At 34.6% G+C, this 15,088-nt stretch overlaps 3 protein-coding genes across 3 annotated transcripts; 2 read left to right on the forward strand and 1 right to left on the reverse strand.

The window, feature by feature from the left end:
- The first annotated feature begins 547 nt into the window (after window positions 1-547).
- Window positions 548-4,541, forward strand: LOC149060342 (uncharacterized). The gene is made up of 8 exons (XM_089217194.1): window positions 548-2,536; window positions 2,596-2,836; window positions 2,891-3,001; window positions 3,059-3,369; window positions 3,432-3,564; window positions 3,623-3,799; window positions 3,857-3,961; window positions 4,022-4,541. Exons 1-8 carry the CDS (start codon window positions 1,433-1,435, stop codon window positions 4,516-4,518), a joined length of 2,679 nt encoding a protein of 892 aa, XP_089073320.1. The 5' UTR covers window positions 548-1,432; the 3' UTR covers window positions 4,519-4,541.
- Window positions 4,542-8,776: 4,235 nt separating this feature from the next.
- On the forward strand, window positions 8,777-10,027 carry LOC149060343 (uncharacterized). Its single transcript, XM_089228759.1, has one exon. It carries the CDS (start codon window positions 8,777-8,779, stop codon window positions 10,025-10,027), a length of 1,251 nt encoding a protein of 416 aa, XP_089084885.1.
- Window positions 10,028-10,125: 98 nt separating this feature from the next.
- LOC149060344 (uncharacterized) lies at window positions 10,126-11,578 on the reverse strand. Its single transcript, XM_089215770.1, has 4 exons — window positions 10,729-11,578; window positions 10,592-10,669; window positions 10,448-10,531; window positions 10,126-10,388 (listed from the first exon to the last, which is right to left on the reverse strand). The coding sequence occupies exons 1-4, from the start codon at window positions 11,449-11,451 to the stop codon at window positions 10,173-10,175; spliced, it is 1,101 nt and encodes a 366-aa protein (XP_089071896.1). The 5' UTR covers window positions 11,452-11,578; the 3' UTR covers window positions 10,126-10,172.
- Between the last annotated feature and the right edge of the window lie 3,510 nt (window positions 11,579-15,088).

Raw genomic sequence — 15,088 nt, forward strand, 5'->3', positions numbered from 1 at the left:
GTTTTTATTTATTTTTTCTTTCATTCGCTCTTACTTTATAAAATTTTAAAATGTTTAAGTGCGATCAGTGTGCATCTACGTTTACGCGTAAGGACAATTTGGTTAGACACGGAAAAACACATACTGGTATACGTTTCCCGTGCGCTGTTTGTCCATCGACATTTTCATACAAGTCACATCTTCATAGACACCATAAAAATTTTCATGGTACGTATTTATATAATATTATTTTTAATCATTCATAATATTAATTTTTCCAAGATATCGTAAACGTACCCATACTTCGTCAACCCGCTCCAGGAGAGAGCGTTATTCAGGTTGCGCCTCCTGTCGCTCCTCAGATCCAGATAGCACCGCAAATATTTGTTCCCGATGTCCCGGCCGGTACATCAGCAGTCAACGATGATGACGACGAGATGTGTTTGGAAGTGCTTGATAACGTTGAAAATCTTGGACTGTATGATATCCAAGGTAAGTTTTTTTTTTTTTTAACTATATAATGATGTATATCAATATATTTATAATTTTAGGTTATTATACACAGCTAGGAAATAAACGTATACATGCAGAAAATACTGAAACTGCAGTGAAATTAAAAAAAGTTAGACTTCAAGCAGTAACCAATTTAGGTTTCATAGAAATTCAATCGACACACAACCGTAAGGTTGTGTGGTATTATTATAAAAATATTAATAATGTACACAATTATTCAAAATTCTTCAAGTCCATCAAATCCGCATTAGTAGAGACCATTAACAAACATTGCTTGCCGATTAAATTTAATTTGAAAATAGAGGCTACATATAATAGACCTAACGTAGAAAATTCTTCCGAGAATAGAGCTTTTAAAACCTCAGCCAGGGAGATTTTTGCAGATAGCGATTTATCGTCAATTTTAGAAGATTGTTTTAATAAATTGAAACGTGAGGAGGAGGAATATACCAGTAAGGGCTCTGGATTTTCTTTCCAAAACATCGACGGCATTTTGTTGGGAATATATAAATATTCTCCATTGTCAGGCTCTTCGTTTATTCAACTACCACCATGTATTGAATATAAACGGGCTACTATTAACCCTCAAAACTCAGATCAGCAATGTTTCAAGTGGGCTATATTAGCAAAACATGTTGTAGGAGAAAATAAATTTCGTGTCAATGAAAATTATCGTCAACACGAAGGAAAATATAATTTTGATGGTATCACCTTCCCGACACCTCTTCACCAAGTAAAGATTTTTGAAAGAAATAATCCGAACGTGTCTGTCAATGTTTACGGCCTCGAAAATAAGTTTCAACCACCTAAGAAATATCCGACATACGAGGTGTACCCGCTACGCGTAGTCGATGAAGAGAAGGCGAACCATTTCGACTTGTTGTCGGTGACGGACGACGACAACACACACTACGTGTTTATATCAAATTTTTCACGACTTATGAGACATCAAAAAACTAGACATAACGGTCAAGTTGTTTTTTGTAAGCGGTGTTTCACGAGTTTCGACAATCAAATATATAAACACAAGTTGAGCGGGCAGGAGGCTATGAATCAGCATAAACTAATATGTGGAATACATAAGCCCATATTACCGGTGATGCCGAAAGAAGGTGAGTGTCTGCAATTTGATGCGTGGAAAAACACAGAGAGACACCCATTTGCCATCTATGCTGATTTTGAGACACTGCTAGTTAAGAAGGACGAAGTGAAGGGGGGAAATACGAAGATTGTTCACAAACATGAAGCGATGAGCTATGGGCTCATTGTGAAGGCGAGTGAAGATGTACCGACAGAGCTATTAGCGAGACACGAGATACCAACAGCACCAGTTATCTACCGAGGAAGTGAGAGTCGACCTGATGTGGCAAGACATTTCGTCGATACCGTGACGGATATATCGTTAAAGATTGAAAAATTACTAAAGACCAATATAGCCATAAACATGTCCGCGGATGACGTCCAGACTCACGAAGCAGCAACGCATTGCAATTTATGTAAAATAGAGTTTAGCCCACCCTCGGAGATACTATATCGCAAGACAGCTGACCATTGCCATCTCACAGGAAAATATCGTCAAGCACTTTGTAATGTATGCAACCAAAAATTGCAAACACAAAACTTTGTGCCGATATTTTTCCACAACTTGTCCAACTACGACGCACACCTGATAGTCACAGAACTTGGTCATGACACCCAAACTATAAAAGTAATACCCAACAGTGAGGAGAAATATATTTCGTTTACGAAATATGTGTCAAGCAAATTTTCGATTCGGTTTATTGATACTTTCCGTTTCATGGCAACGAGTCTATCTTCACTCGCTAAAAATCTGATAACACCAGCTCTTGAAAACTTTCGAGAAACCGCCAAAGTATTCACTGAAGATGATATGCCACTCGTGACGCGGAAAGGGGTGTACCCGTATGAGTACACCGATAGCTGGGACAAGTTGAACGATAGGCTATTACCACGGAAGAGAGACTTTTACAGCACATTGACTGAGTCGGGGATAAAGGAGGAAGAGTTCGATCACGCCAAGGAGGTATGTTATACGATTTGCGCTTATTTAGATCTATATTTTAAAATTATTGTGTTTTACAGGTCTGGAACCACTTCAATTGCAAGACTTTAGGTGATTACAGTGATTTATACCTAAAAATCGACGTCTTACTGTTGGCGGACGTTTTTGAAAACTTTCGCGATGTTTGTATGAGGACTTATAACCTGGATGCCGCTTACTACTTCACTGCACCCGGTTTAAGTTTCCACGCAATGTTGAAGTATACGGGTAAGAAGTTGGAACTTCTGACAGATTACGATATGCTCTTGATGTATGAGAATGGTCAGTATATTATTTATAAAATATGAATATAATAATAATATTGTATTTTTTTAGGTATCCGTGGTGGATTGGTACAGGCCAGCATGCGGTATGCCAAGGCCAACAATGCTAAGACACCTGGTTATGATGAGACGAAGGAGAAATCGTGGTTGATATACCAGGACTGTAAGTATAAATATTTTATTTTTTAAAAATATTTTATAACTTTTATAAACTTTATAGGTAACAACTTGTACGGATGGGCAATGTCTCAATACATGCCGTATGGTGGGTTCAACTGGGTTGAACCCAACTTGGATGGTTTGGACGGTTTGACAGCAACATCGGATATAGGACGGGTATATGAAGTAGATGTATCCTATCCGAAAGAGTTGCACGATAACCATAATGACCTGCCTTTCCTACCACAAAATAGTATACCGCGTGGATCAAAGGTACGAAAACTGATGGCTACATTTGAAAAGAAAACAAACTACGTTATACACTATAGAAACCTGCAGCAGGCGATTAAAAACGGTTTAATAGTTGAAAAAGTAAATATCTGCATTTTATAAGATTTCAAACAGGTTTTTAACATTTCTCTTATTTTTTATAGGTACATAGAGTGATACAGTTTAACCAGTCAGCGTGGTTGGCAGATTATATTAAACTTAACACTGAGATGAGGAAGAAGGCTGGTAACGATTTTGAGAGGGATTTCTTTAAGCTAATGAATAACGCTGTATTTGGTAGGTTACTAATAAACATTCTAAACATATAAAAACATTAAAATTTTACTTTGTACAGGGAAAACTATGGAATCAAAACGCAAGCAAATGAAGATGGAGCTAGTATCGTGTGAGAGGAGGTTGCAGAAGTTGATCAATAAGACTACATTCAAGCACTGTACTAGGTATAATGATAATCTCAACGCTGTGGAGCTTGAGAACAAAATTATTAAATTTGATAAACCTATCTATATCGGTAAATATACTTTAAATTTTCTATTAGTCACTATATTATATATTATATTTTGTATAGGATTTGCTGTACTTGACATTTCCAAGACGATGATGTACGATTATCACTACAACGTAATGCAGAAGCACTATGGTGATAATATCAAAATTATGTATACTGATACTGGTAAATATATTAAAACTAATTTCAAGTATATAATATATTAATTTAACATTCTTTTTCTAGATTCGTTGGTATACCATATTAAAACTGAAGATTTTTACAAAGACTTGATTGAGAATCCCATATTGATGGATAGATTAGACACGGCGGACTTGCCTCCTATCCATCCGTGCTACACTACAGCTAGGAAGAAGGTGCCCGGGTTTTTCTCTGATGAAGCAAAAGGACATATAATGACAGAGTTTTGTGCACTACGTGCAAAATCATATGCGTACAACATATATACAGGAGAAGAGGATGTGGTGAGAGAACAGATCAAGGCGAAGGGTGTAAAACAGCATGTGGTTAAAAACCGTATGACGATGGAGGATCATGTTAAGTGTTTGTTCGGAGATGAAAGTCTCGATAAATATACAGAAAATGTCTCCATACGCTCCTTTAAACACCAGCTAATGACAATCAAAACAAATAAATTGACATACAACAACTATGATGACAAAAGAGTGGTACTAGATGATAAAATACATACACTGGCTCACGGTCACTACTCTATAGAGTAAGTTTTTAATTGTATATTTTAATTTATCTTATAATAGCAATTGGTTTTCCAGTATAATCTTGTAGCTGATAAGTAGTAGGTAATGTTTCATTAATTTTAACAATTTTAAATATTTCTGTAGACCAGCTCGGTAAATAGCCTTTTGCAAATACACCTTTATATGTGCTTACACGAACATTATCACCAACGTTAAATTTAATTTTTCCAGTAATAATTTTTCTTTGTTTAATTTTTACTGACGTAGGATTAGCATCAGCTTGCACTGGTGTCATGCCTATGGTCCTGTGTTTTGAATTGTTGTATTCGTTAATCAATGAAGGTAAAATAGAAACCCATTCGTGTGAACCTCGTGCCGTAAACTCTCTGAACATTTTTTCTTTCAATGTGCGGTTGAAACGTTCTACAATACAAGCCTTCATAGTACTGTACGTAGAATACTTGTGTATTTTGTGCTTCCCCATCAACGCGTCAAATGTTGAATTGTAAAATTCTTTACCATTATCGAGCTGTAATAGTTTTGGTGAGCGTTTGAGCAGTATTTTAGACATTGCACTGGAAACTTCTTTAGCAGTTTTGGATTTTAACGCTATTGCCCATGCAAATTTAGTAAAACAGTCTATAACACATAAAATATACTTGTACCCTTTATTTTTTTTCGAATATGGTATCATTTCGACCAAGTCGGCTTGCCATAGATCGTTTTTGCCATAAACATTAACCCTACGCCTTGTATAATTTTTTCTAGCTGGTTTGTGTAATTCGACTGAGATTTCACGTTTAGACATTTGGAATATGTTTTATTATCCCTGCTTCACGCAATTCTTCGAAAATCGAGAGTATTTCGTTTGAAACTCCTGTATTACCAGCTGCTTTTGACGCTAATAGTAACTTCAACCTTTCGACTAGCTCGTTAGGGTCGTTCCAGTATACTAAATTATGTTTTTGTAATTTGACTGACAGTCCAGCGCCCGATGGAAACAGATTTTGGATTAAATCCGTGTATTTATTCCCACCTCTTTTAATTTTTGTCCCGTCTGCTGTGAGATGGGCCGACGTTTGAATTAATATTGATTTATATGTTTTTAAATCGTTTTTGGTATACAGCTTAGGGTTTTTTGAAAATATTAAATTACCAAGTCCTTGTGTTAGTGGATATGACATATCTTCAATAGTTAGCGTATTATCAACGAGTTTAATATCTTTTTTACCCAAGTGTACACTTCCATTTGTTTGTATTTTAGGCCCATACGTTTTGTCTATATCGTAAGACTTATACCAGTCGTTTATTTTGAATGAATCCCCAACACTATGTTCTATGCTGTCTTCATTAACGGATGGAGCTTGAAATGTTGATGGATCGAAACGTTGTTTCAATGGCTCGATAATCGGACTTAATGTTTCCGATACTAATGAATGAATTTCTGCTTTTCCTTGTTTTAATGCCGTATACTTGCGTTTAATATTTTCTTTGGCTTTAACCAGTTCTCCGAGTACATCACCACTGGCAGCCATGACTGTGAATGAATCATTTCTACAATGACATCACTTTATATAACTACAAATGTGTCAAAACCATGACGATATCGTCCATTGTCGCGTTCACAGTCTTTGTTTATCACGATAAACTCAAATCTCCCCAGACGCCAACACGAAGTGCAAAAGTCTTTAAACTCCGAGTATGACATGTCACCAGAGCAATGCTCATTGTATACATGCTTTAAATTAGTCTCATCTTGTTTGAATAATACAATAAAATTAGCATTATCGCGCAAAAGTTGTTTTGGCACTTTTGAATAACTCTGAGCCAGATAGAAAACATCGACTAAATTATGACGACCTCTGGAGAAGTAAGTTCTCGCAATCTTTTGGTTTTCAGTAATAATATCGTCGAAAATAAACACAGAGTTCGGTAAAGCTTTCTCAGGTTCAATAACTTGTTCGTTTTCATAGAATGTAAATAATTTTATACCATCAATATCTGATAGTATATCACTTAGCATTTTATATTTAGGTTGATCCAATGTTTTTGAATATATGTATACGTTGTGAAATCGTATTCCGTTTATATGCGTTAATAAGGTAAATATTAAATTAGTTTTCCCACAGCCAGAAGGGCCCACGATAAGCGCACGTATCGTATTAGGTAGAAGCGCTCCATGTCTTTGTTTCATAAACGTTGTAGGTGGATCCACGTTTTCAACTGTGAGTTTTATTCCTTGTTTGATGAACTTCATTATAAATAACTGAGCAACGACGAGAATGTAATCAGTACACAATGTCACTCGCTCGAAGAAGCAACAAGAATAAAGGCAGTGGTCTGATCAACACGCTTATAAACAAATTGCCGTTGGAAGTTCACGTGCCTGGTAAGTCCAGAATTTTAAATAATAATAATAATTTTTATTTTAAATAATAATAATATTTCTTTGTAGGTTATCAATACTGTGGACCTGGTACAAATTTAAAAAAACGATTAGCTCGCGGTGATAAAGGTATAAACCCACTGGACTCTGCTTGTAGAGACCACGATATTGCGTACGAACATAGTAAATCTATCGCAGATCGTAACAAAGCTGATTATATATTAGAGCAGCGTGCCTGGGATAGATTCAAGTCAAAAGATTCCAGTCTAAAAGAAAAAGCTGTGGCTTGGGGCGTAACTACCGCCATGAAAGCAAAACGTAAAGTAGGTGGTGGTTGTGGTTTTAAAGCAGCACTTAAAGCCACTAAAAATGTTATCAAGAAAAATGTCGGTGAAAAAAACTTGATGAAATTGACTAAAAAATGTGTAGCCGTTGCGCGAAAAACATTCAAAATTAAGAAGACCAAAGTTCCACGAACAATAAATATTCCGAAAAAAGGCGGTGTGCTACCACTCATACCGATTTTCGCCGGGTTGTCAGCTCTAGGTGCCCTGACTGGCGGCGTAGCCAACGTTGTGAAGGTTGCCAATGAGTTTAATAGAAACACTCCATCCCATTTGGGTAAAGGTTTATATCTCACGCCGTATAAAGGCAACTCGTATAAAATAGAAACACCGCATAAAAGTGGTCCAAAAGCGAAAAAGTATAGAAAGTCAAAAAACTAATTGCCACGTTACCCAGTAGAGCGTTGTACGATTACGAACTTATAAAATATGCTCGTATGATGAAATTACCTCATTTCATCGGCGTGTTTACCAGAGATAAGTTGCCTCTACGTCCTAAACATCAGGAATCAGCGATTATTAATTTGGACGCGGAAACCGGTACGGGAACGCATTGGGTAGCGTATAAAAAAATCGGAAAAAAAGTCGTATATTACGACAGCTTTGGAAATTTACCACCTCCACTAGAAGTACAAACATATTTTCACGGATGCAACATACATTTCAATTACAGCAAAGAGCAGAAATATAATACTACAAACTGTGGACACTTGTGTTTAAAATTTTTGTCATGTTCACATTAACGTTAAACGGAAACTCTAGTGATTTGTCATGCGAGATCTTTCCTCCGCTGGAAGTAGAAAATACTGCACAGATATGTCTTTTAAGCTTACAGACAAATAATTCTATACCAAACATAGAACCTGGTTGCAATACTATTGCCTTCCGTAATTTGATCAATAACAATGAGTACGTAATTATACCTACGGGGACGTATGAGTTGGATCAGTTAGAGTCTATTATACAAAAAATGATGCCCGACTATGTCAGTTTTTTTGAATTAAAAGCAAACAGCAGAACATTAAAGTGTATGATATCGTGCAGCCATGAAGTCGATTTAGGAGTCGAGAATAGCATAGCGAAATTGCTAGGATTTAGAAATGTACTATATACTACTGGTGCTACTCACGAATCTGAAAATATAGTCAACATAATGAAAATAAACTGTATAAAAGTAGAGTGTAATTTAATCACCGGCTCATTCTGTGACGGAGAACCGAGCCAGATCATACACGAGCTTTATCCTACTGTACCTGCGGGATATAAAATCGTCGAGGTACCTAGGCATCCAGTTTTCTACGGCCTCAACACGACTTCAATAACTAAAGTAAATATCGTGCTAAAAGATCAGAACGATTGTCTGATTAATCTGCGTGGTGAACCGATAACAATTCGTTTACAAATAACGCGTGGATATGGCGCTCAAATTTAATATAAAAAGAGCTTCAATCAAAAAACCTATCAGTATACTGCCTGCCGTTAAGAAGTCTACATCTAAACCGAAAAATATCAAGCTCACGAAAAATAATTTAAATTTTCTTCGTTCTTTACAATGATGGATGACTCATATTTAGACGTGACGGCCGACTATGTCGACGATTGTAAAATAACTCAAAAGAGTTACCATTCGTTCACACCGTATTCAAGCGCCGCTCTATCGTACAATGAAGAAATTAGAATTAATGTTCAAAACATGGATTCTTACACTTTGCCGTGTGAGAGTTATATTTACATCGAGGGGAAAATAAATAAACCTGCCGATGCAGTTGGTGAAGTTCGTTTTTCAAATAACGGATTGGCATTTTTATTCTCTGAGATGCGATATGAAATAAACGGGATAGAAATACAGAAATTGAAATCACCTGGAGTGTCATCATGTTTGAAAGCATACTGCTCGTATACTCCGAACGATTTGAATGCGTTAGAGAACGCGGCTTGGGACTCGGCAATGGACAGCGAAGATAATAAAAATTTTATGACCAACAATGTATTTTCTGGATGCATTCCACTAAAACATGTATTTGGGTTTTGCGAAGATTATAAGAAAATATTACTCAATTGCAATCAGCAACTGATTTTAAATCGCGCATCTACCGACCTCGATGCGATACATGTTGTGGGTACCGGAGCCACCGAAAACGTTGAGAAAAATAAGAAAATTACTATTGAACTGACTAAGGTGACTTGGAAGATGCCTATTATCAAAGTCAGTGATAAAGAAAAATTAAAGTTATTGAAAGTATTAGATTCTCGTAAAACACTGTCGTGTGCGTTCAGGACCTGGGATCTATGCGAGTATCCCGTGCTCCCTAGAAACACTTCTCATTCGTGGACTGTAAAGTCTAGCAGCTTACTCGAAAAACCTAGATTTGTTTTGTTTGGATTACAAACAAGTAGAAAAAACAATATCGAAGTCGACGCTGGGCGATTTGATCACTGTCAACTAAAAAATCTTAAAGTACACTTAAACTCCGAGGTGTATCCATATGAAGACTTTCGAGCTGATTTTAAAAATAATACCACCAGCATACTCTACAAAGCTTATACAGACTTTCAAAAATCGTATTACGAGAGAGATTATTGTGAACCATTGTTATCAAAACATATTTTTCAAAACTATGTGCCAATCGTCGTTGTTGATTTGTCGTACCAGAATGATAACGTGAAATCATCGACCGTGGACCTACGAATAGACTTTGAAACGGACACCGTCATTCCAGAAAAGACTGCAGCTTATTGTTTAATACTACATGACCAGATTATAACTTACAATCCGTTTAGTGGAGATGTTAGAAAATTGTAAACCTTGTATATATTTTGTAATTTTTTTATATACTTTATAAATATCTTGTTTTAAATATAAATTGTAAACCTTAATCTAATAAATGAAAAAACTTGTTTAAGTATCACGCTTGTTTTTATTTTACACAAAAATTATTTAAACAATATTATTCAAATAATTTGCGTTTAGCGTTCCGCTTGGTTGATTTTTTTGTCAACTTTTGACCCGTGAAGCCGAGAAGAGATGGCGAGTGGTTAAAAGACGTCGGACCGTCGTTCTCATCAACTGTAGGGCTAGATTCAATATATTGAGGCGCTGGATCAAAGTATTGGGGAAGAGTGTCTGTGATCGACGGTGGTAGACTGCCAGGATCATAAATAGGCTATACAAAAATAATAATTTGTTAATATATATATATTTATTTTAAAAATTAAATGTTACCAATGACTTGGCTGGTGCCCATGTTGCCTGTGTAAGGTTGATTTGGTTTAAAAAATCATCTATACCACGATCCTCGTCAGCTGCCTAAAATAATTATTATAATTAATACTTGTATTATTTCAATATAAATAAGTTATAAATTACCCCTGCTTGTGATAGCATTGGAGACATGGCTGAGTATCTCGGAGGTGAAATGAGCCTCACTTCGGATTCGGTGAATAACTATAAAATAATAATTACACGTTAAATATTTTTACAAACGATATAATTTAAAGGTTTACCTCGGGTGACGTTTCACCATTCCATCGTTGCGCCCATTGTTCAGCTAATTGAGTAGTAGCATTTATTTTGAGCTGACTGATGAAGTTCATGTCTCCTTTAGGAGTTGATCCAATTATTTTATCGTCATTTAAATTTTTGATAAAAACGATCATTTCATCGTTGTTTTTCGGTGGTGATTTCACATTGGTGAATTCCTGGTCCAAATAATTTCCAATAACCTCAAACTGTTGTAAGACAACTGGCCGTATGATGGTTGACTTTCGAACGACCGTTTCATGAATTGACCATTCTAAATATTGCATTTTCATTAAATCTGTCCTATTTAACAATATTCGACACCCGGCTTGTCTTTTCGACTCAATCACTAACACATTTTCTCCTTGATACGTCATGTTAGATAGCGAAATAATTTCTGTTTCCAGAAATAAATTTCGCTTGTATTTTTTAGGTTGCTCGAGTATAAACGACAATATATTTCCCATAAGTGAGAAAATACGTTTTAGAAATTCGGTAGACATATTTACATATCGTGAAGGTGTTATTATTTGCACTATAGTGTTGAAATCATCTGTAGGATCAAGACCTACATTCAAAAACTTACGGCCGGTGAAGTCTAGTGTAAAATTGCTACAGTCGATGAGCTCTGCAGGCGGTGTTGGTGGAATATATGTAAAATTCTTCTTCTGGTAAATTGTTTCCATGTTTCTGATTGATCCAGCCATGATTAAAATAATTTTTAAACACTAAAACACACTTTTAAACGACTTGCTGCTAGAACGGATACTCAACTACTAACGATTTTGATCGACAATATAAAGTGGGAAACATTGGTAGCGCTAGTGTCAGGCGGTGGCGGCGTCGGTGGCGGTGGTGGCGGTGGCGGTGGTGGCGGTGGTGGCGGTGGTGGCGGTGGTGGCGGTGGCGGTGGCGGCGGCGGGCGTATGTATGATATGTAAATATCTTAATGATAAGTGATAAGTGATAACAATTATATGATAACTGATAAGTGATAACATAATAAATGATAACGATAATATACGTCTCACACGTACGCGATCCGGCGGCGGCGCACTCGGATGATGGTGAGGGTCAGGGTGAGGGTGAGGGTCAGGGTGAGGGTGATGGTGAGGGTGAGGGTGAGGGTGAGGGTCAGGGTGAGGGTGATGGTGAGGGTGAGGTGTTTGAACTCTCTTTTTTATCCTACTGTTGGTTATACTTATAATATATAAGAATACAAAATATCGTACCTATAAATATAGATTGGTAGGTATTAAGGTATGTTGTATGTAATATAGCATTTGTAGTGACTTTTTACATATTATACTTTTATGTTTTATTTGTTTAAGGTGGTACACTATGTCTAAGAAGGTCCAGTTATTTTATTCGTTGAGTTTTGAAACTATATATACATGGTGATTCTTTTAAGTAGGTACACTAATTATCTCGAAAAGTATTTACTTTTTTCAAAATATTTTTTACATGGTTTCAATTTGTTAAAAAACCAACGTGTTTATTTAAAAAAAAATTTTTTTAAATATTTTTTACCCTTATCATTTTTTAAGTGTTTTACTTTTTTGAATGATAACATAAAGTTTTAATTTCATATTCCAAAGCAGAATATTTTTCTAAGTATTTTGATTCATAAAAATCAAATTTAGGGCTAGTAGTTTTTGAGTTATAAGTATTTAAGTTTAGATTAGCAGAGTGGAGTGGTACGGGGTTACCCCGCAAAATGTTTGTCCACTACTCCGCTTGTCTAAACTTTAAATACTTATAACTCATAAACTACTCGTCCTAAATTCGATTTTTGCTTAGGAAAGTGAAATTAAAACTCTATGTTGTCATTCAAAAAAGTAAAAAACTTAAAAAATTATAAGGATAAAAAATATTTAAAAATATAATTTTTTAATAAAAACTTTTGTTTTTTAACAACTTGAAACCATGTAAAAAATATTTTGAAAAAAGTAAATACTTTTCGAGATAATTAGTGTACCTACCCAGTGGCGTATTTAAGGTTTTCCGCCTCTAGGCACTTTCCAATTCGCCGCCTTCCTCCCTCCTTCATCCTTCCTATAATTATTTATAAAACATATTTAAATATACAATTTATTATATTATAATATTATACTAAAAAAGATACATTGAGATACATGTAGATATATAGTTGATTCATTTTGAGCGAACAAAAATTAGTTGAGTTGGATTTCATCAAATGAAAAATACTTTTTATAATTTTGTAAAAAATCATTGTTGAAATTTGCCGCTCTAGGCCCGGGCCTATAGGGCCTGTGCCTAAATACGCCTCTGTACCTACCCACTTAAAAGAATCACTCTGTAGAATGAATGTCATTAATCATATATTCATACTATTGTGGAGAAAATGTTTATCGAATTAGGTACCTAATGTATCACAATTATTAATGTTAGTTTAGTTATTTTAGTTTAATTTGATTCTCATCCGCTTAATGACTATAGTTATAGTAATTAAATGAATGTTACATTGTTGCATTTTTTTGTGGTTGATGTGTACGTCTTTTATCAGATGATGTCACTGGAGATATTGTTAGTTTTTAGTCATATTATGTAACTGTTTTTTCTAATAACGCAAGTGTAACATAAGGCCGCGTGTACATTGGCGAGCGGCGAGCGTCGAGCGGCAGCGTCAGTGGTGGCGACGCTCGGCGAGCGGTGAGCGGCTATTACGAGTATGTGTGTACATTGAGGAGCGTTATATAATAGATAGGAAAGACGTGAAATTCAATTCATAATTCTAACTTTTTATTATGCTCTTCCTAATTTTACAAGTTTCAATTGTTTCAGGTTTCTGGATAGTGTTGAATAAATATAATTTAGTATTATTTCAAATATTTCAAGCTAAATAAAAGTTTTTAATATTTACTGCTATTTCATATTTCGATTGGTTTGTACCTATTAGGTTACGTATTTTTGAAAATGCTCAAAATTACATAAATATATCATCATCGATGACTTCAGATCTTTATAATTTGAATTGAAATTTAATTTTGTTATAGTTACATTTAAAAATGATCTATTATTTTGTGAGATTGCCGTAATTGTAATTTTTTATTTTTATTATTGGCAACCCATGACAAAAAAAATTCTTTGAAAAATAACAGTTAGAACGTTATACATAATATTATAATCAAATACGTTTTCACCACTCGTATATACACAATATGTATTGTAAATTTATAAAAACATAAAAATAAATTTCAAAAATACCTATTTAATATTAATAATATTATCAGTGGTAGTATTACGGTAGTAAAATGATCATTGATGTATGCTGTCGTGTCGTAACTAATCGCTAGCAGAAACACATACATAATATGCGGAATTACGTTTCTCATTTAATAGTTATTTTACTTAAAGTTTAGCTTATAGGTAAGTTATATTAAAGACAAAAAAATAAATACAATAATAATATAAATTAAGGACATATGCACGGATTCATTGGTAAAAAAAAATGTACATAAGATACAAAGATACAATACAAGTAAGTATTCTTATGCAGTATTTCCATTGTCATTAATTAACTATAAATTAAATCATCAATGAAAACAAATTAAAATATTGATAGGTATATATACCTATGCTGAAAACCAATATTCCAATTTTTAGATAGGTACCTATTTCTAGGATCAAGATTAAACAGCCGTAGCCATTTTCCTTCAAAAAATATTTCTTGACCATTTTTCTCTAATAAATAATAAATAAAATAGTAAAATATTCAGTATAAATAATTTATACGTAGCAAAAATAAATCGATTGTAATGTAATATTTTTTTATAATTATAGAACATTTCAGCCACAAATGAATACCTGTTTAAAGAAAAGAAAAATTAGATATAATATGAATAATTATTTTACTTTTTGTAATTGCTCGGACTAGCGTTTTTTGATAGCTGGTATAGATAGTTGATACTTGAATATAATCATCAACCAATAAGCGCAAACTGTGATCCTAGCTTTAGGTACTATGTCTTTATAATGTGGAGCGTAATACTACATTACTACAAAACTGGCTAAAATATTGGAGGAAAATAGTCATAATTTTAGTCAAAAATAATGTGAAGAAAAATGAAAACCAACCTTCTTTTGTAGAGGAAAACGGTATCTCGTTTTTGGAGGAAAATTGAACCACCCGATTAAACAATAAGATTTGTTGAAAAGTAGCCGAGCTTCATCCTACATGTACGCATAGAATTTTTAAAGTAGCAGGTCAGCCAGTTATAGTTACAGTACAGACATAACATATATCATTAAAGTGACCTCAGTTCACTTTTTCTTAAACAAAAATAATATAGGTACCTATATAGCTGTTTATCTGTTATTGGC

Source organism: Diuraphis noxia, unplaced genomic scaffold, assembly GCF_037042655.1.
Source record: "Diuraphis noxia isolate RWA-SAM2 unplaced genomic scaffold, SU_Dnox_SAM2 contig0001, whole genome shotgun sequence".
NCBI lineage: Eukaryota > Metazoa > Arthropoda > Insecta > Hemiptera > Aphididae > Diuraphis > Diuraphis noxia.